This window comes from Bos indicus, chromosome 20 (genome assembly GCF_029378745.1).
Source record: "Bos indicus isolate NIAB-ARS_2022 breed Sahiwal x Tharparkar chromosome 20, NIAB-ARS_B.indTharparkar_mat_pri_1.0, whole genome shotgun sequence".
NCBI classification, from domain to species: Eukaryota; Metazoa; Chordata; class Mammalia; order Artiodactyla; family Bovidae; genus Bos; species Bos indicus.
In genome coordinates, this window is record NC_091779.1 from 23686403 (window position 1) to 23706520 (window position 20118).

General features: G+C 36.7%; 1 protein-coding gene across 1 annotated transcript in view; it reads right to left on the reverse strand.

Moving 5' to 3' along the window:
- Positions 1 to 20118, reverse strand: part of MTREX (Mtr4 exosome RNA helicase) — a 97096-nt gene that overhangs the window by 38240 nt on the left and 38738 nt on the right. The window contains exons 14-18 of the mRNA XM_019982740.2: positions 19284 to 19385; positions 17042 to 17167; positions 14074 to 14224; positions 7019 to 7191; positions 6372 to 6440 (exon numbers count right to left, since the gene is read on the reverse strand). Coding sequence (XP_019838299.2) covers positions 6372 to 6440; positions 7019 to 7191; positions 14074 to 14224; positions 17042 to 17167; positions 19284 to 19385 — 621 coding nt within the window. The remainder of the gene's footprint in view (positions 1 to 6371; positions 6441 to 7018; positions 7192 to 14073; positions 14225 to 17041; positions 17168 to 19283; positions 19386 to 20118) is intronic.

Here is a 20118-nt window from a genome sequence, read left to right on the forward strand (position 1 = left end):
GAAAACAAGAACGGTGCATCCATTACCGACTGCAGCCACCCCTGATGGTGGATCCTGAGGGGAACTCAGGATTAAGACAAAACAGGCTGTCAGCCAGCAACCTATCAGCCTCTGCAGCCACCCCACCCCAATGGTTCACTCTGAGGGGATTCAGGACAGAGAAAAACAGGACAGTTAAGGTGCATATCAAAGGAACAATATGAATAAGCCCAGACTCTTGCATCTTCCCAAACACAGAGAAGTGTTAAATTCATTAACTGAAGGTGTCTGGTTTTCTTTAATTAACAGCAGTAGCTCTGACTAATTAGTTTTCATTTACAAAAACTTTCTATGTATCTGACTCCACCCTTCCCTCTTCAAAACAATCCCTCAAAGCTATCTGAGGTCGTTTCTTTGCCTTAAGTCCTCTGTAAGTCTGCCATATTAAACATAATTCTCAACTTTCAGGGTATGCATGTTTTTTCCTGATGGCAGTTTTGGTGACCAACAAACAGACTTGGAGTAAAGGACTTCTCTCCTTTGTCTGAATTTCATGAAGAACCAGAGTCTTGGTACTAGCAGAGGTCAACTGGGTCTGTCTCCCTTCTTGGAGTCAATATATTTGGTAATAAATTCTTCTTTGGAGGAGTAGGTTATGTTTGAAACTCAGCTGAACGATACTGGGAAGATTTTTACTCACTTTAGACACTGAGTGGGTTACCCTCAATTGAAAGACACTAAGAAGACTTTGCTCAGTTAAAAGACACTCAGTAAGATTGGACTGGTTAATATTGTGGAAGACGGGCTTGCTGTTTTCCTTGAACTGACTCAGTTCAGTTCAGTTGCTCAGTTGTGTCCAACTTTTTGCAACCACATGGACTGCAGCACGCGAGGCCTCCCTGTCCATCACCAACTCCCGGAGTTTACTCAAACTCATGTCCATTGAGTCGGTGATGCCATCCAACCATCTCATCCTGTGTCATCCCCTTCTCCCTCCTTAGTCTTTCCCAGCATCAGGGTCTTCTCAAATGAGTGAACTCTTCGCATCAGATGGCCAAAGTATTAGAGTTTCAGCTTCAACACCAGTCCTTCCAATGAACATCCAGGACTAATCTCGTTTAGAATGGACTGGTTGGATCTCCTTGTTGTCCAGGAGACTCTCAAGAGTCTTCTCTAACACTACAGTTCAAAAACATCAATTCTTCAGCACTCAGCTTTCTTTATAGTCTAACTCTCACATCCCTACATGACAACTGGAAAAACCACAGCCTTGACTAGACAAACCTTTGTTGGCAAAGTAATGTCTCTGCTTTTCAATATGCTGTCTAGGTTGGTCATAATTTTTCTTCCAAGGAGAAAGTGTTTTAATTTCATGGCTCCAGTCACCATTGGCAGTAATTTTGGAGCCCAAGAAAATAAAGTCTGCCACTGTTTCTCCATCTATTCGCCATGAAGTGATGAATCGGATGCCATGAACTTTGTTTTCTGAAAGTTGAGCTTTAAGTCCACTTTTTCATTCTCTTTCACTTTCATCAAGAGGCTCTTTAGTTCTTCTTCACTTTCTGCCATAAGGGTGGTGTCATCTGCATATCTGAGGTTATTGATATTTCTCCCAGCAATCTTGATTCTAGCTTGTGCTTCATCCAGCCCAGCGTTTCTCATGATGTACTCTGCATATAAGTTAAATAAGCAGGATGACAATATACAGCCTTGACGTACTCCTTTTCCTATTTGGAACCAGTCTGTTGTTCCATGTCCAGTTCTAACTGTTGCTTCCTGACCTGCATACAGATTTCTCAAGAGGCAGGTCAGGTGGTCTGGTATTCTTATCTCTTTCAGAATTTTTCAGTTTACTGTGATCCACACAGTCAAAGGCTTTGGCGTAGTCAATAGAGCAGAAATAGATGTTTTTCTGGAACTCTCGTGCTTTTTTGATCCAGTGGATGCTGGCAATTTGATCTCTGGTTCCTCTGCCTTTTCTAAATCCAGCTTGAACAACAGGAAAGGGCCCAGGAGAAAGGAGCAATGACCCCACAAGACACTGTCCTGGACTTCCCTGTGGGTGTCCGGGAGTCTCCAGCAGAGGCGTGGGTAGGTGGTGGCCTGCTGCAGGGTTGGGGGCACTGAGTGTAGCAGTACATGCATGGGATCTTTTGAGGGAGGTCACCATTATCTTCATTAAAGTGAAAGTGAAGCCACTCAGTCGTGTCCGACTCTTTGCGACCCCATGGACTGTAGCCTGCCAGGCTCCTCCATCCATGGGATTTTCCAGGCAAGAATACTGAAGTGGGTTGCCATTTCCTTCTCAAGTGGATCTTCCTGACCCAAGGATCAAACCCAGGTCTCCCACATTGCAGGCAGATTCTTTACCAACTGAGCCACCAGGGAAGTTACTGGAGAAGGGAATGGCAATCCACTCCAGTAGTCTTGCCTAGAGGATTCCATGGACAGAGAAGACTGGCAGGCAGAGTCAGACCCGACTGAGCGAATAACACTTTCACTTCACTTTTAGCTATTTCCTACCTGGTAAAGTGAGGGCTTCCCTTGTGGCTCAGCTGGTAAAGAATCTGCCTGCAATGCGGGAGACCTGAGTTTGACCCCTGGGTTGGGAAGATCCCCTGGAGAAGGGAAAGCTACCCACTCCAGTATTCTGGCCTGGAGAATTCCGTGGACTGTATAGTTCATGGGGTTGCAAAGAGTCAGACACAACTGACATGACTGTAGCCTGCCAGGTTCTTCTGACCATGAGATTCTCCAGGCAAGAATACTGGAGTGCGTTGCCATGCCCTTGGATCTTCCCAACTCAGGGAGAGAACCCAGGTTTCCTGCATTGCAGGCAGATTCTTTACGATGTGAGCCATATGGATACACAGAAGACCCCAAATAACTAAAACAATCTTACACACTCCGATTCAAAACTATACTACAAAGCTACAGTCATCAAAACAGCATGGAGGGCACAGATCAATGGAACAGAAGAGAGTTCAGAAATGGACCCACACTTATACTGGCAATTAATTAATCTACAACAAAAGAGGCAAGAATATACAATGAGGGGAAAGACAGTCTCCTCAACAAATGGTGTTGGGAAAACTGGACAGCTATATGTAGAAGAATCAAACCAGACTACTTTCTTGTACTATGCACAAAAATAAACTCAAAACGTGTTAAAGACTTAAATGTAAGGTATGAAACCATAAAACTGCCAGAATAAAACACAGGCAGTGAAGTCTTTAACACTGGTCTTAGTAACATTTTTTCAGACCTATCTCTTCAGGCAAGGGAAATAAAAGCAAAAATTTTTTAAAATGGGGCTACATCAAACTGAAAGGGTTTTGCTCAGTGAAGGAAACTATCAACAAAACTTAAAGATCACCTACTGAATGGTGAAAGATATCTGCAAATGATGAAGAATCCTCCTGCCAAGCAGGAGATGCAGATTCTATCCCTAGGTCAGGAAGATCCCCTGGAGAAAGAAATAGCAACCAACTCTAGTATTCTTGCTTGGGAAATGCTATGGACAGAGGAGCCCAGCAAACTACATGCAAGTGAGATGAACTACACACGAGTCCACGGGGTCTCAGAGTCAGACACAACTTAGTGACTAAAGAACGTACAACTTGATATCAAAACAAACAAACAAAAAATATAACTAAAAAATGGTAGAGGAGCTGAGTAGACATTTTTCCAAAGACGACATACACATGGCCATTGGGTACATGAAAAGATGCTCAACATCACTAATTATCAGGGTAATGCAAATCAAAACCACAATGAGGTATCATCTCACATCTGACAGAATAGCTATTATCAAACTGGCAAGAAATAAGAACTTGTGGAAAAAAGGGAACCCTTGTGCACTGTTGGTGGGAATGTAAATTGGTGCAGCCACTATGGAAAACAGTATGACAGTTCCTCAAAAAGGTAAACATATAACTACCAAATGACCCAGCAATTTTGTTCCTGAGTATTTATTTGAAGAAAACAAAAACACCATTATCCAAAAGGAAATGTGCATGCACCCCTACATTCTTTGCAGCATTACTGTATATCTTACAACAGTCAAAATGTAGAAGCAAGCCAAGAGTCCACTGATAGAGGAAAGGATAAAGATGTCTCTCACACACACAAACACAAAAAAGAATGAGTCTTCCCATTTGCAGCAACATGGATGGACCTGGAAGGAGTTATGCTAAATGAGATAGATACGCCAGGTAGGGAATGACAAATATGGGATGATTTCACTTAACTGTGGAATATGAAAAACAAAACTAATCAACAAACATAACCAAATGGTAACAAAGTCACTGATACAGAGAGAAGATGGTTGTCAGAGGACAGGGGAGGAGGGGGAGGAAAGAAGTAGGTGAGGGAGATTAAGAGATACAAATTTTCAGTTATAAAATAAATAACTCATAGGCATGAACTGTACAGTGTGGGCAATACAGCCTATATCTTTTCATGGTGACAACTAAAAGTATCAAGGTGAACACTTTGAAATGTATAGAAATATATCATGTTGTGTAACAGGAACTAATAGTGTTGTGGGTTAATTATGCTTCAAAAACAAACTCACAGAGAAAGAAATCAGATTTTGGGTTATCAGAGGCAAGGTTGAGGGAAGGAGGAATGAGATGACAGTAATAAAAAAATACAAACTTATAGTTGTAAGATAAATATTAGGGACATAATGTACAACATGATATATATAATAAACAGTGCTATAGGTTATAAATGAAAGTTGAGAGTAAATCCTAAGAATTCTCATCACATGGAAAAGTTTAAAAATTTTTTTAATGTTTCAACATGCGATGATGGGTGTTCACTTAATGTATTGTGATAATCATTTCATGATGTATGTAAGTCAAATCATTATGTTGTACACCTTAAATTTATATAATGCTATATATAAACTATCTCAATAAAACTGAAAGAAAAAAAAAAGCCAAGCAAATCAATCAACCAATTAACCTTCAATGCCCTGCTACTGCCTTCAAATGTTTAAATCCAGACCCAACATACTTAAAATCTGTATTTTAAGTACTTCTGGTGATTAATCTCAATACTTTGATTTTTCTCCTTCCCTTAATCTGAAGTTTTCTGCCCCTGCTGCATACTACTTCCACCAGTGAATATCCATGAAATGATATTCTACTCAGTGTTTAAGGTTCTGTTTAAAACTTCAAAAATTCTCTTCCTCCTCAGGTGCCATCTCAAACAGCTCACCCAAAATATCTTCCTCCTCCTGCTCTAAATGCACTCTGTTTCTGTCTTTACTGAAGTTATTTCATATATTGCCATGTTATTTTCACTATTTGCTATGTTCACCAAATAAGTAAGTATAGGGATTCTGTGTCTGTAGTCAATGAATGCTTCATAAATTAGAATAAAATGAGACGATGAGTATGACAATACTTTGAAAAAAATTTTTGTAAATTAATAATTGCTAATGAAAGTAATCTATGAAGATGGTACTAGTAAACTAAATATCCTTAAGAAGCTATTCAGTAGGATTAACTATAGACCATTAATCAGAACACCTACCACAAAACTAGGAATTTTATTTCTCCACAATAAATGGCATCAGTATCTCAAATTCCCTTTACATATTTCAGAACTAACTTTCAATTCCAAAACTTAATTCTCAATTACCTTTACACAAAGGTGGGATTAATAAGTTAATGATAACAAACTCTTGAAATGCTCAACCTTAAAACACTGTAAATGTCACCTTATGCAAACCTTTCATTCTAAAAATAAGGAAAAATAGGCATGGAGATACAAACTGTCTTGCCTGAGGTCACTTACTGGCACCTGTTTAGTCGGTGCCTATAACTAGTAAAGAAAATATAATAGACAGGAAGGCTGATTTAATTGAGGTGATTATTCTTCTAACATTATTAAAATTATCCTTGATTTTATGTGTAAGTGACATTTTCAAAGTATTTAAATAAATAATGACCAAAATCAACTTTATTATTGCCTTCATATGTATTAAAGAGAATAATTAAAATTGACCAGCTTTCCTAAGGTCTTGCTTTTTAGTCTCTGATATATACCCAAATCGAAATTCTAATTTTCAGTGTCAGATGCTAATTTTTTCTAATATTCAATTTATAGGAAATGTATAAAAAAGGACTGGTGAACTCAGAGAAAAAATGTAAAACAGTCATGAAATTAAAATTTGTGGTAGTGTTAGGAAGATAACCATATCACTTTAAGGATAAAATCTATGATTAATTGAAAAATTAATTCCTTATATAGACTTTATATAGACTTTATTATAGCTTCTCTTAAGGTAATGCTATTTTTAATCTGATTGATTTTCTGACCCTGAAAAAACATTTCACTAAAAATTTATATACAATTCTACTTTCAGGACAACAGTTTACCTTAACATTTGATTTCTTTGAGAAATTCACCACTACACCCCAACCAAAATCATCTCCTTCATTCTTCACCTGAAAAGAAAGTAAAGCAAGTACAAAAGGAGTGTTTATGTTAAAAGGCAATTTAGATGTCATGCCCACATTATAGCTAATAAAACATTCTCAGTTTTCCTGATAGAATTTTTTTTAAAGACCCCTGTTAAATTAAAAAAAAAAAAAAAAGACACTGACACTACAGAAAGAAATCACTGCCAAATTTCACAGGCTTTCCAGGAAGCAACAGGAATCTTTCAGTTGGCAAAAAACTGAAAAAGTGGTATCTTATATTTGTTTGGAATATATGTGAAATCTTTGATAACTAATGAATTCATCCAGGTCTTAAAACTGCCTTATTCTTGAACAGCATTTCTTAACTAGAAATATTTCATATTAATTCCCAAACTGTCTACTTCAGTTTATACTCCCCCAAATGAAAACCAGTAGAGATTAAAAGGCCTTCAAATGACCCCTCCTTCCTTAATCAGTATCATGTGAAACAGGTTAAACAATAAAATTAATACAGATCAACTACTGTAGCAGGAAGCATCTACCTACTTTACTTTATCTAAAAAATACTAAATATTGAAAATTCTATAATAAAAATGACATACCTTTACCAAACGACCTGGCTGTAGAAAGGGTAAGCAATATTTTGGTTTGTGAATGTATTCTTCAATTTCTTTACCCAATTTGGCAAGCTGCTGTCTAATCTTGTAGTAGATGACCACACTTTCTTCATTTGGTATTACTATTTTATTATACTGTTCTTCTGAGTTCTTTACCTCTATAAATAAAACACATATACAGTATCAAAAAATACATCTTATGTAGATTATACCAAGGATACATCTTTGACTACTATAATTGTAGGGACTGTACTACTACATATTGCACAGATTAAAAGCTTTAAGGAAAAGATACAGAAACACCCATAAAGCATGCTGCCTAGTTTCTCCCTTCTCTTTAATAGTCCTTCAGTCGCACTGGTACCATTTAGAATGCTCAACAGTTATATGTGGGTGTTGACTTCTCTACTTGAATAGCACAGAATATTTCCACAGAAAGTTATATTGAATAGCACTATTTTGGATCTTTTAATATGGCGCTTTGACTCTGCAAAAAATCCATTTTGCTAATTTCATTAGGCTTCCACCATCACCTGGTACTACGTCTCTAAAACAGAAGACAACAAATTTAACTAGTTATCTCTACTCAGTCAGTGGCTAAAACACTAGCCTTTCAGCAATTGTTCTTTTAGTTAATCTAAACATCTATGATGCCATCTTTCACCTAGTGCAGCCCCACCTTCCTTGCTCATTTCCACTGTGAACAAACAGTATTTTTATTGGCATAAAACACACATAACATACAATTTACCATTAATGACATGTATGTCACTCACAATATATGAAACCATCACTGTCAAGTAGTTTTAGAATATTTTCACTACCCCAAAAGAAAATTCCATACCCTTTTAGCAAACACTCATTCTCTCCTTCCCCTAGACCCCAGCAACCTTTCTGTTTGCATGAATTTACCTAGGCCAGATATTCTATATATAAGGAATCATACATCGTGTGGCTTCTGTCTTTGGCTTCCGTAACTTAGCATAATGTTCTCAAAGATCTGACTTCCCTGGTGGCTTAGACAGTTATGCATCTGCCTACAATGCGGGAGAGCTGGGTTCAATCCCTGGGTCGGGAAGATGCCCTGGAGAAGGAAACAGCAATCTACTCGAGTACTCTTGCCTGGAAAATCCCATGGATGGAGAAGCCTGTAGGCTACAGTCCATGGGGGTTGCAAAGAGTCAGACACGACTGAGCGACTTCACTTTCACTTTCTTTTCTCAAAGATCATCCATGTTGTAGCATGTATCAGTACTTCACTCTTTAATGGTGAAATAGCATCACTCTGTATGGGTATACCATTTTGTTTCACAGTTGATGGGCATTTGGACTATTTCTACCTTTTGGCTGTAATGTTCCTATAAACTTCCACACACCAATTTTTGTTTGAACATATTTCCAACTCTTTTGCTTATGTATACCCGTGAGTAGATGGCACCACTGGGTCTTATGGTAATTCTATACTTAACTTGCTCTGCTGTGCTTAGTTGTTCAGTCGTGTCTGATTCCTTGTGACCCCACCAGGTTCCTCTGTCCGTGGGAATTCTCTAGGCAAGAATACTGGAGTGGGTTGCCATGCCCTCCTCCAGGGGATCTTCTCAACCCAGGGATCGAACCAGTGCTAAACTATTTTCTACAGTGATCACACCATTTTGTCAATTACTTAAAAAAACAACAACAAAAAACCCATCCTAGTGAGTGTGAAGTGGTATCTCAATGTGGTTATTATATGCATTTCCTTAATGACTAATAATGTTGAGCATCTTTACATGTACTTATGTGTTTTTATTGGAGTAATGTCTATTCAAATCTTTTGTCCATTTGAAAATTAGATTATTTGCTTTTTGTTGCTGAGTTCTAAGTGCTCTTTATATATTCTACATACCAGACTCTTATCAGATGCATGATTTGCAAGTATTTTCTTCTACTTCTTGGGTTTTCTTTCTATTACTGCTGGTGTATGCTGAAGTGCAAATGTTTCAAAATTTAGACAAAATCCTATTTATTCAATTTTTCTTTTGTTGTTTGTACTTCTGGTGTCTTATGTAAGAATCCACTGGGAAACAGAAGTTTATAAGGATTTATACGTATATTTTCTTCAAAAGTTTTAAGGTTTCAGCTATTCAAGACTTCCATCCATTTTCAGTTATGGTGTGGAGTAGGGGTCCAAATTCACTTTACTGCATGTGGCTATCCTACTGTCCTAGCAGCACTTGTTAAAAGTCAACTGACACAGGGGCTTCCCTGGTGGTTAAGTGGTGAAGAATCCGCCTACCAATGCACAAGACACGGGTTCGATCCCTGGTCCAGGAAGATCCCACATACAGCAGAGCAACTAATGACATACACTACAACTACTGAGCCTGTGCCCTAAAGCCTGCGAGCCACAGCTACTGAGCTCACATGCCACAACTACTGAAGCCATGCACCTAGAGCCCATCTCTGCAACAAGAGAAGCCACAGCAATGAGAGCCCATGCACCACAACCAAAGAGGAGCCCCTGCTTGCCACAACTAAAGAACAAGTCTGAGTAGCAACAGACGCAGCATAGCCAAAAATTAATCCCTGGGTCAACACTCTTCTCTATCGTTCTTCTTGCACTGGACTTCTTTCTTAGAAAAATCAAAAAGAGCAGTAACAACATTTCTATTGTCCCTGGCCAGACCCCACGCAGAATATACGATTTACCTTCGAGCACCACAATTTAAGAAAAACACATTTAGACATTTATAAAGTGGGCTGGAGACTAGATGTGTAAGAAGACCCAGAGTTTGAAGACTACTTCCTCCTCCTCTAAGCCTATTTATTTTTATTAATTGCTTATTTTTAGTGATACCAGAGTCAAGATGCTGCAAAAGTCTACATAAGTATTGAGACATGCTCTTTGGATTTTTTTTTACTTTTCTTTTTTCTTTTCTTTTTTCTTTCGACCTCTAACTTCTGGTCTTTGACACCCTCTGAGGCATACTGCATCATCCTGGTTATTTTTAATGAACTGCCCTACTTCTTACAAGAATCATGTTCCTTTCACTTGAGAATAGAAGGCTATTCTTAACACATGTTACAGCAGTAAACATAATCAGAAAAAGATATGATTTAAAAAAATTGGTGGGCTGAAGTCAATAAGAGGTTCTATGAGAAGGAAAACTATACACTGAGATGCTAATCTTGCTGCCCTACCAAAAGTTACAAAGTAACATTGCAGGTACCAGTAGAATACTAAATAAGCACTAACAGGGGTTGTTTATGGAAAGATGACACACACAAAGACTGCCTGAGGCCCCCATCCTCCACTCCAAAGCATTTCTGTTCTCAGACTACTTAACTAAGGAATCAAAAGTTGGAGAGACATTTTAAGAAATCACATGTGTTTTGTACATAGGACTCTAACTACTGCTACATATCACTCTAGGAAGTTAATTTAGGTGCAGCCTGCTTTTTCCCGAATTAAGGACACTATCTCTTTCTAGCCAATCAAAAAGTAGAGGAATCTTGGTATAAGCTGGTTTCCCTGCAGTGTACTCCCATAAGAAAGCCTCAGTATCTTAGGAAACAGCATGTGAGATATGCCCATAACTCTTAGGACAATTTCCAACCAATTTTCCCCTTTTGAGGGAGAGAGATGGTGGTTCCAAAAATATATATTTGTATCATATAAAATGTGCAATAGATGGAGCTGTGAGAGATGGAGAAATGAAATGCTACCCCCAGTACTGAGGAAATTTTATGAAAGGTTTAAATGGCTTTACTGATCTATGGCATTACTAACACTAATAAAATAGGCATTTACTGAGCATTTAACATAAATGATCTTATTTAATTTTCATGAGTTGAATGAACTAGGTATTATTCTAATTGCATAAAAAAGCAAACTAAGGCTGGTAGCTCAATTGGTAAAGAGTCTGCCTGCAAAGCAGGAGACCTAGGTTCGATTCCTGGGTCAGGAAGATCCCCTGGAGAAGGAAATGGCAACCCAGTCCAGTATTCTTGCCTGGAGACTCCCATGAACTGAGGAGCCTGGTGGGCTACAGTCCATGGGTCACAAGAGTCAGACACAACTAAGTGACTAAGCACAACACAACATCAAGGCTGAGGCAGTCTGGATTTAAACCCAGGTCTAACTCCACAGCTCTTGCTATTTAACCATAACATTATCTATTAATGAATAAACAAAAAGGTTAAAATTAAATCTGAATATTTAGGAATATAAATAACCACATTTATTTAAGAATGTATTCCAATACCAAACAGCAAAGTTCAACAAAGCAAAACCACAATTACGTTTCCACCAACATAATTGAGAAAATACTTGGAGAATTCTGCCACTGTCCTCTACTATATCTGGGATATTTCCTATGGAATTACAAAAGAATAATAGAAGGTAAAGTTTAGAAAGTAATTTACCAAACTTTACCAAATAGCAAGGGTTGGGGAGGGAAAAATTGGGAGCAAGGGATTAACAGAGGCACACTACCATATAAAAAATAAACAACAGAGTTTTACTATATAGCACAGGGAACTATATTCAGTAACCTGTAATAAACTATAATGGAAAAGAATTTTTTAAAAAAGAATATAGATTTATACAAATACATGTGTGTATAACCAAATCACTTTGCTGTACACCTAAAACTAACACAATATTATATAAATCAACTATATTTCAATTTTTTTTAAGTAATTTAATAACTGTTCAAATACACTATTTTTATAAAGAAGGGAAAAAAGCAAAAGTAAGTGCATCAAGGTACACCCTATTTCTTTTGGTTATTCAGTCTTTCTGGCTGTATGTGTATGCATAATTATCTTAATCATGAATGATAGTGGCAACTGCTTTGGAGGAGTATTTTAAAGTTTCATTCTTTTTAGTGAAAATATTTAAGGTGGCTTGTAACTACATACTTGATTCAACAACAGCCATGTGAAATTTCTATAAACTAAAGTAAAATTAATGACTTTCCTTCTTCAGTATCAATCTAATTTCAATACCTCCTTAATTTAAACCCAAATCCACGCTGTACTTAAATTCTGTTGATTTTTTAATTCTATTATCACATATTATTTTTTGCATGAAGGCAGATTTATAGCTCCTTTAAAATCACAATTCTTTGATACAAGAATCATCCTTTCTCCTTGCTAAGGCTGTGGCTTATTATCAAGACAAACTGTATTAAATACTTAACAAGAAAATATTGGCTAAAAAGTTCATTTGAGTTTTCCTGCAATGTCTCATGGAAAACTGAACAAACTTTCTGGCCAACCCAATAAAATGTAAAGTGATCTAAAATTATATATTTGTGATTAATTTTATATGATGTGTTTTAAAGATTCAGTCAATGGCTTTGCTTCTGGAAATTTAAGAAAGGGCTTCCCTGGTGGCTCAGATGGTAAAGAATCTGCCTGCAATGCAGGAGACCCAAGTTCGATCCCTGGGTTGGGAAGATCTGCTAGAAAAGGAAATGGCAACCCACTCCAGTATTCTTGCCTGGAGAATCCCATGAACAGAGGAGCCTCGTGGGCTATATTGTCCATAGGGTCACAAAGAGTTGGACACGATCGAGCAACACACACAGACAATTCTTAAAATAAGTCAGCTCAAGTGTTTTTTCATCCATGTTTGGCAGGTAAGTTACTGCTACTGCTGCTGCTAAGTCGCTTCAGTCGTGTCCGACTCTGTGTGACCCCATAGACGGCAGCCCACCAGGCTCTTCCATCCATGGGATTTTCCAGGCAAGAGTACTGGAGTGGGTTGCCATTGCCTTCTCTGAGGTAAGTTACAACATCTACTCTTATAATCAAAAAGGGACAATCTATGCTTTAATAAAAACAGCATGGCTTAGTTAGGAACAGGACCAAGATTCTAATCTCAAACTGTCACCAATCAAATGTGTAACCTAATATACTGATAACTTCTCTTATGCCTTATTTCTTTTATAGCTGTAAAATGATGTCAAAGCTTGTTCCAGAGCTATAGTTTGTAATGAAGAAGCTGCTCTTAATTAAGATGTAAGAAATTAAGAGGAGTTATGATCTCTCATCTAGGCAAGGGTAAAAAAAAAAATGTGAATTTAACTTAGTTGAATGTTCAGAGTCTTCTTCACTTTTTTAAGGCACATTATTATACTTTTGTCTACTTTTTAGCTACATGAAAATTGAGTGGTAGTGTCCTACCTACTTTTGATGAAAAGGTATTGTTGCCTATTAAATAACTCACAGGACATTTACAAAGTGAAATTATGTAGTCATTAAAAACTACACTTTCAAAGGATACTTGAAATTAACTTTTAAAAGCCAGAATGAGTGAGTCAGTGAATGTAAAGCATTTAACAAAATGCTAGGCATATGGTAAATGTTTAACAATTGATATTATAAATAGCATTGCTGTTATTACCAAGGCATTGTTAAATCTGACTTTAAAAAAGAGTATGAAAAATATGTTTGAAAAAAAAAGGGAGAACCCAAAGTGTTAACAGTTGGCTGTGTGTGGCTGACTGTGAGATCACAACTGAGCTTCAATTGCCTTTGTATCTTTTACATAATTTGTGTTTTTTTCTTTATGACTATGCATTATTTTTACAAGATTTACCCAAACCAGCATTTTAAATCTTTCTTCTATTTTAGATTTTAATCAGCTCTAAATGATGATCAGCCATATCTTCTAAAATAAGGATCAACACTCAACACAGAATACTCAACACAGAACTGTGCTTGAACATAATTACCCACAGAGCACTTACTTTTGGACTTTAGAAAGCATTATCTTAATTTTTTGATATCATTATTCACAAATGAGTTACCATGTGATATGTCTGTAATAATAAAGTATACCACATTTGAATTAGCACCAGCATCATGTTCTGACAGGGTTTTCTTACTTTCATTTCAAAATTTTCCAGGTGGAACATTACTGTACTTTTATGTAAGGACCAATTCTTGGCTTACCAGAAAAATACCAAGGGCCAAAGCAGTCAACAACACATCAACCTTGCTATTTAGTCTCCCCTAGCTAAATAAAGCTATTACAGTAATTTTATACTTACTCTCTACTACTCCTGGAATTGCTCTATAATGCTGAAACTGGTAGAAGGATTTTTCCAACATGTACTCAGGATTAATTTCTTCTACTCGTAGTAAGTTCAAAACCATGTTGTACGTCAAATGGAAAGCACTATTTAGAGGATCAGCTGAGCCCTAAGAGAGAAAAAAACATGTTAATGCTATAGGTTTTTCAAATAAATTCACACAAACATTTTAACTTCAAACTGCTTAATAATTTAGTCTACATTAAAGAATACTATAGAAACATACTCAGTTCCTTCTTTTAAATGACCCATACAAAGTTGTTAAAGAGTAGCTTTTTGGGAAAGTGAAGGGGGGTAAAAATAACTAAATAAGACAGTATTAGTTAATATACTACTGGCCAAATACATTTAGCTGTCTGCCTTCTAGGCACTTGACAGGATTACACATTTTGCCCTCAGTGTGGAGGGCAAATCGAGTGTAGTGATACATCACTTTCTGGCCAAATATTTAATTGATGGTGTGAAAAGCTGTATTTTCCCTCCTGGCACAGTGACTGCTAATATTCAAAACAGTGGTTTCTCTATCAGCTTGAATCCATAACCAATAATAAGCTGAGTCTCCTTTGTAAACCTGCGATGGACAGGTTAAGAGAAACAAACCTTTAAGTTACTGAGATTTAGGTTTGTTATAGTAGCATAGCCTAGCCTATGCTGACAGAGCATACTAAATTTATTTCGGATAAAAATGAGCTATCTTGAAACTCTCAGTTTCCTAGAATGACATAAAACTTTCTAGTATTTCCCCCAAATTTATAGGTCATTATCCACACTTTGACAATTCCTCTTTCTCTCCCTAACTGAAGCTATTACCAAAGAAGGGCCAGGCAAAATAAAACATTTATCACAAAATAGTGTGACCTTAATTTGCAATATGGTTTATATCCAAAATACTTTCTACAGATCTAAACCTTTCTTACAATGTTTCTTCAGGAATATTATTTTCTAAATGCAAATACTTTCTAAGATTGAAAATGATTATGTAGTTGTATAGGAGAAATGACCAACTTCTTGAAGACACATGCTAGAATACTTAGAAGTGTCACAAAACATTCATATCCCTAAATGGCATAGCAAAATATGCAAATACTCTTAAGGTATTCGGGAACTTTTAAACTGCAATCCATAAGCCAGCCTTATTGCATTCAGAATTATAAATATACGCATACAGGATTTTATGACAAGGAGTAGAACTTTCAACAGTCTCAAATGATCATATTCCTTAATTCCTGAAAAATCAAGAGCCATTTACCGTAGGGGGTTAGTAAGTCCCTAAAAACCTTAACTTGTATCCACTTTCCTAGAAAATAGAGCCAAAGGGAAATGTGGAATTATATGAAAACCACATTATTCAGAAAGAGGAATGAAAGTCAACTTCCATCTACTTTGTAATTTTGCAAACAGCCCAACTTTTTATTATTCTTTTTCTTTTCTACTCTTACTACCTTTAAGAAATTTGATGCTTCAATATTATAAGAGATTATTTCCAACCTCAAGCTCTTCTTTTATATTCCAGCTGTTACAGAATACACCTATCTGAATTCTCCATCACATTAAACTCAACATAGCATTGTAACCAGAGAAGGCAATAGCAAACCACTCCAGTACTCTTGCCAGGAAAATCCCATGGACAGAGGAGCCCGGTAGGCCTGCAGTCCATGGGGTCGCTAAGAGTCGGACACAACTAAGCAACTTCACTTTCACGTTTCCCTTTCATGCACTGGAGAAGGAAATGGCAACCCACTCCAGTGTTCTTGCCTGGAGAATCCCAGGGACGGGGGAGCCTGGTGGGCTGCTGTCTATGGGGTCCCAGAGTCAGACACAACTGAAGCGCCTTAGCAGGAGCAGCATTGTAACACTGCATCCAGTGACCCCAGGATAACCCCAACTTACACATGATATATTGGCATAATCATTAATACTCCCTTATTTCACTATTACAGTATTCTAATTTGGATACTAAAAAATATGGCTATACAGCCTGCTCTCAGTATCCTCAGGTTCCCTATCTGAGGAGTCAATCAACTGTGGATTGAAAATACTTGGGAAAAAAATTGCAGAAAGTTACAAAAAGTAATACTTGAATGTGCCATGCAGCACCAACAACTATTTACATTGTATTTACAGCTATTTAAATAACATTAACACTGTATTCCATACTAAAACCTAGAGATGATTTAAAGAAAAAGATGTATACAGGGTATATGCAAATACTATGACATTTATAAGAGACATGAACATCCTTGGATTTTGGTATTCTGCTATGGGGGGGGGGGTCCTTAAAACCAATCCCCTGAGAATACCAAGGATGACTGTAAAATATATACAGTCATTAAATACACCTAACAGAATACTATTCAGACTTAAGGAAGAAAATTCTGCAATATGCAACAACACAGATGAACTCTAAGAACATTATGCTAAATGAAATAAGCCTATCACGGAACGACAAATCCTGCATCAGTTCAGTTCAGTCGCTCAGTCGTGTCCGACTTTTTGCGACCCCATGAATTGCAGCATGCCAGGCCTCCCTGTCCATCACCAACTCCCAGAGTTCACTCAGACTCATGTCCATCGAGTCGGTGATGCCATCCAGCCATCTCATCCTCTGTCGTCCCCTTCTCCTCCTGCCCCCAATCTCTCCCAGCATCAGTCTTTTCCAATGTGAGTCAGCTCTTCACATGAGGTGGCCAAAGTACTGGAGTTTCAGCTTTAGCATCATTCTTTCCAAAGAAATCCCAGGGCTGATCTCCTTCAGAATGGACTGGTTGGATGTCCTTGCAGTCCAAGGGACTCTCAAGAGCCTTCTCCAACACCACAGTTCAAAAGCATCAATTCTTCGGCGCTCAGCCTTCTTCACAGTCCAACTCTCACATCCATACATGACCACAGGAAAAACCATAGCCTTGACTAGACGAACTTTTGTTACCTTAAGTAGTTGTTTTCCAATCGTTGGGCTCATCTTTTCATCTACCATAAGAATTACAATTCCTCTATCATCCATTCCCCTCCTTCCAGCACGACCAGACATCTGAATATATTCACCAGAGGAAATCTGAATGAAAATAATCAAAGTTTAGGAGAAAATCTGCTAAAAAACATATTCTTAAGATTTGTCTTATCATAAAATACACAAGCACAAGCTATACATTTGAAGAAAAGAAACAAGATTAAAAACATGAACTTTTAGGAAAGATTTATGTACAAAGACAAAAAAGCAATACTTAATAATGTTGCAAAATTTTAGCTCCGTAATGATCAAATGGCTGTAAGGAAATACTGGTTAATTAACTGGTGCAAAAAATATCTTTAAGCTAGATATTCTGGAAAACAGCAAAGTTTAAGAAAGCAAACAATGACCCCAAATCTACTAAGTATCAATTCTGACTTGATCATAAATGTTCTTAATTTCCAAATGGGATTAATATAAAAATTAACACACACATAAAGCACAATTTCTATTTTCTCAGGGTATATCCCTGGCATCCAAAAGAGGCCATTCATCACTAAGAACTACCTAAAGGAGAAAGGTTAGTAAGTCTCCCACACACAGTCTGCCAGGGTAAAACTGAACCAACTGAACACCGGGCAGTTTTATCTGTAAGCACACATACTCTTCTCCTGTGCAAAGGGTGCAGCATTTCCAGACTTTCAAAAAATGTTTGGCTCAGGAAGGGTTATGAACTACTATACTACTAGAAGGCATATTACTGATAGCAGTAGAAACAAACCTAACAACTTGAGACCAACCTTAAGATTAGAAAAGAACACTTCAAAATGGCAGTCTGATAAATCTCAACAGGGCTAAAGGGCATTACATAATCTAAAATTATGCTCTTTAGATTTTATAATTATGTTCCTGAATCATCAAGAAAAAGTCCCTTTTTAAAATTCAACTACCCTCATGACTCCATATCCTTCTCTGGGGTCCAATGGAGGCCAAGGAGTATGTAAAGTAACAAAAGACTTATTTATTTTCTTGTAGCATTAATTTTATTCAAAGAACTAACTACTTTTAAACCGATAAATTATGAAGAATTTAAAAATGTATAGTAACTTAAAATATAAAACATGGAAGACTTTATCCACTTTACCATTAAAAATTGTATTCTACATGAATTAGTCTTCTTTCAGTTTAAAAAGTCACAAGTTACATAAAGCTTTTGAACGCTATGTAAAAATTTCTAAAAAGAAATGGTACTGACTCCGTATACTTACATTTCTCTTCTGTTTAGCATCCAACACACTTCAAAACAAATCAAGAAAAATGCTTTGCCTTTAGAAATCTACCAAGAGATTTTTCAGTGTACTGGTGATTAGCAACTACTGCCAGATATTTCTTTAAGCAGAAAAAAATCATTAAGAACTAAAGGAATAGCTAATAATTTGCTCCAAATGCCACATTATATGAATTTTTGGTTTGCATTAAATATTCAAAACTAGAAATCTCTCTTCCTCCACCTGCTTTTCACTCTTGTGATGCTCCACTGACTGCCTGGGAAATACCCATCTGCTGTTTGTTGCTCAGTTTTAGGATTGCCTTCTTTATGAAATCTTTCCTGACCCCTTATATACAAGTGACTGTTTTCTTGTGTTTTATTCTTCCTGTATGTACTTCTCAAGGTCCACGAAATAACTTTCACCTGCACTACGTCACTTCACAGTAGAAATTGGTTTGGTTTTGTGTTAAATTTAACATCCTCAGCATTTACCATAGTTCTAAGCCCATAGTTTAGGTTTAGTAAGAAGGGGTTACTTGCCTCTGAATTAAGGATTTATTTTTTACTCAGATTCACCATTTCACTCATGATCCCAACTTTTGCTTTAGAAAAGACATTTGTGCAAACAGTGAGCTACAATTGTATCTACTATAGCAGAGGTGTTTTAAATAACAAACTTTAAGAAATAAAAATTCTAGATATATTTAAAATGCATTACAACAGTCATGGCTCATTTGTACACTTATCACCAAACTCTTTCACCAAAAGTAATTTTTGACTAAAAAACAGTGATAGAATGAATTTGAAAACTTAATCTTAATGAATTATTAGCTCACATACAAATTCTTAAGTATTTAGAACTGAAAATCTCAAAGGCTATGTGAGCCAAAATCATCTTAGGTGATTTTGAACACCTTCAAGTTACTTCAATATATGAATTATTTTACTTACCCATCGGAAATCCTTCCCATCAAATTTTCGGGCATTTGTAAATAAAACAGTTCTAGCTGGCATGTTAATCCCCATAGCAAAAGTCTCAGTGGCAAATAAGGCCTAAATGAATGAATAATTATACAATTAAACACATATTTTAAACTTGAAAAACTAGTCTCATATTCAAGTATAAATAAATCATTAATTTTTAAAATTAGTTGCTTGTGTGTGTGTGTGTGTGTGTGTGTGAGTTGCTCAGTTGTGTCCAACTCTTTGCAACTCCACGGACTATAGCCCGCCAGGCTCCTCTGTCCATGAAATTCTCCAGGCAAGAATATTGGAGTGGGTTGTTGTTTCCTTCTCCATTAGTTGCTAATGAAATGATACAAAAATAAGACATGCTACTCCAGGTATATTTTAGTATTTTATACTCAAATTATTAAATTTACATATAATTATATATATTACTATAAATTTATATTATATTTAATGTACCTTACACCCCCACCCCCAAAATTTTTAATTCAGGGAAAACAGTCTTTCTTTAATTCCAGAGGTGGTAACTTGGAGAGACTATTACCAGCCTAATGGACAAGGCATTATTAGGCTGTACAATATTTTCCTAAGCATATTAAGATTTCCTGGCTTCTTCCTTGATGATTCAGTGGTTTTAGAGACACCTTTCAAAATTGGCGGCACTTTCAGTTCACATTTAAGACTTTACCAACAGAAAGCACACAAAGGTATGTGTAGAAATTAAGGTATGTGTACAAATTAAGTCACTGAAGTACTATTAAATAATCTAAACTGTCATCAATAGCTAACGAGATAAAAAAAAAAAACTTTATGTCAT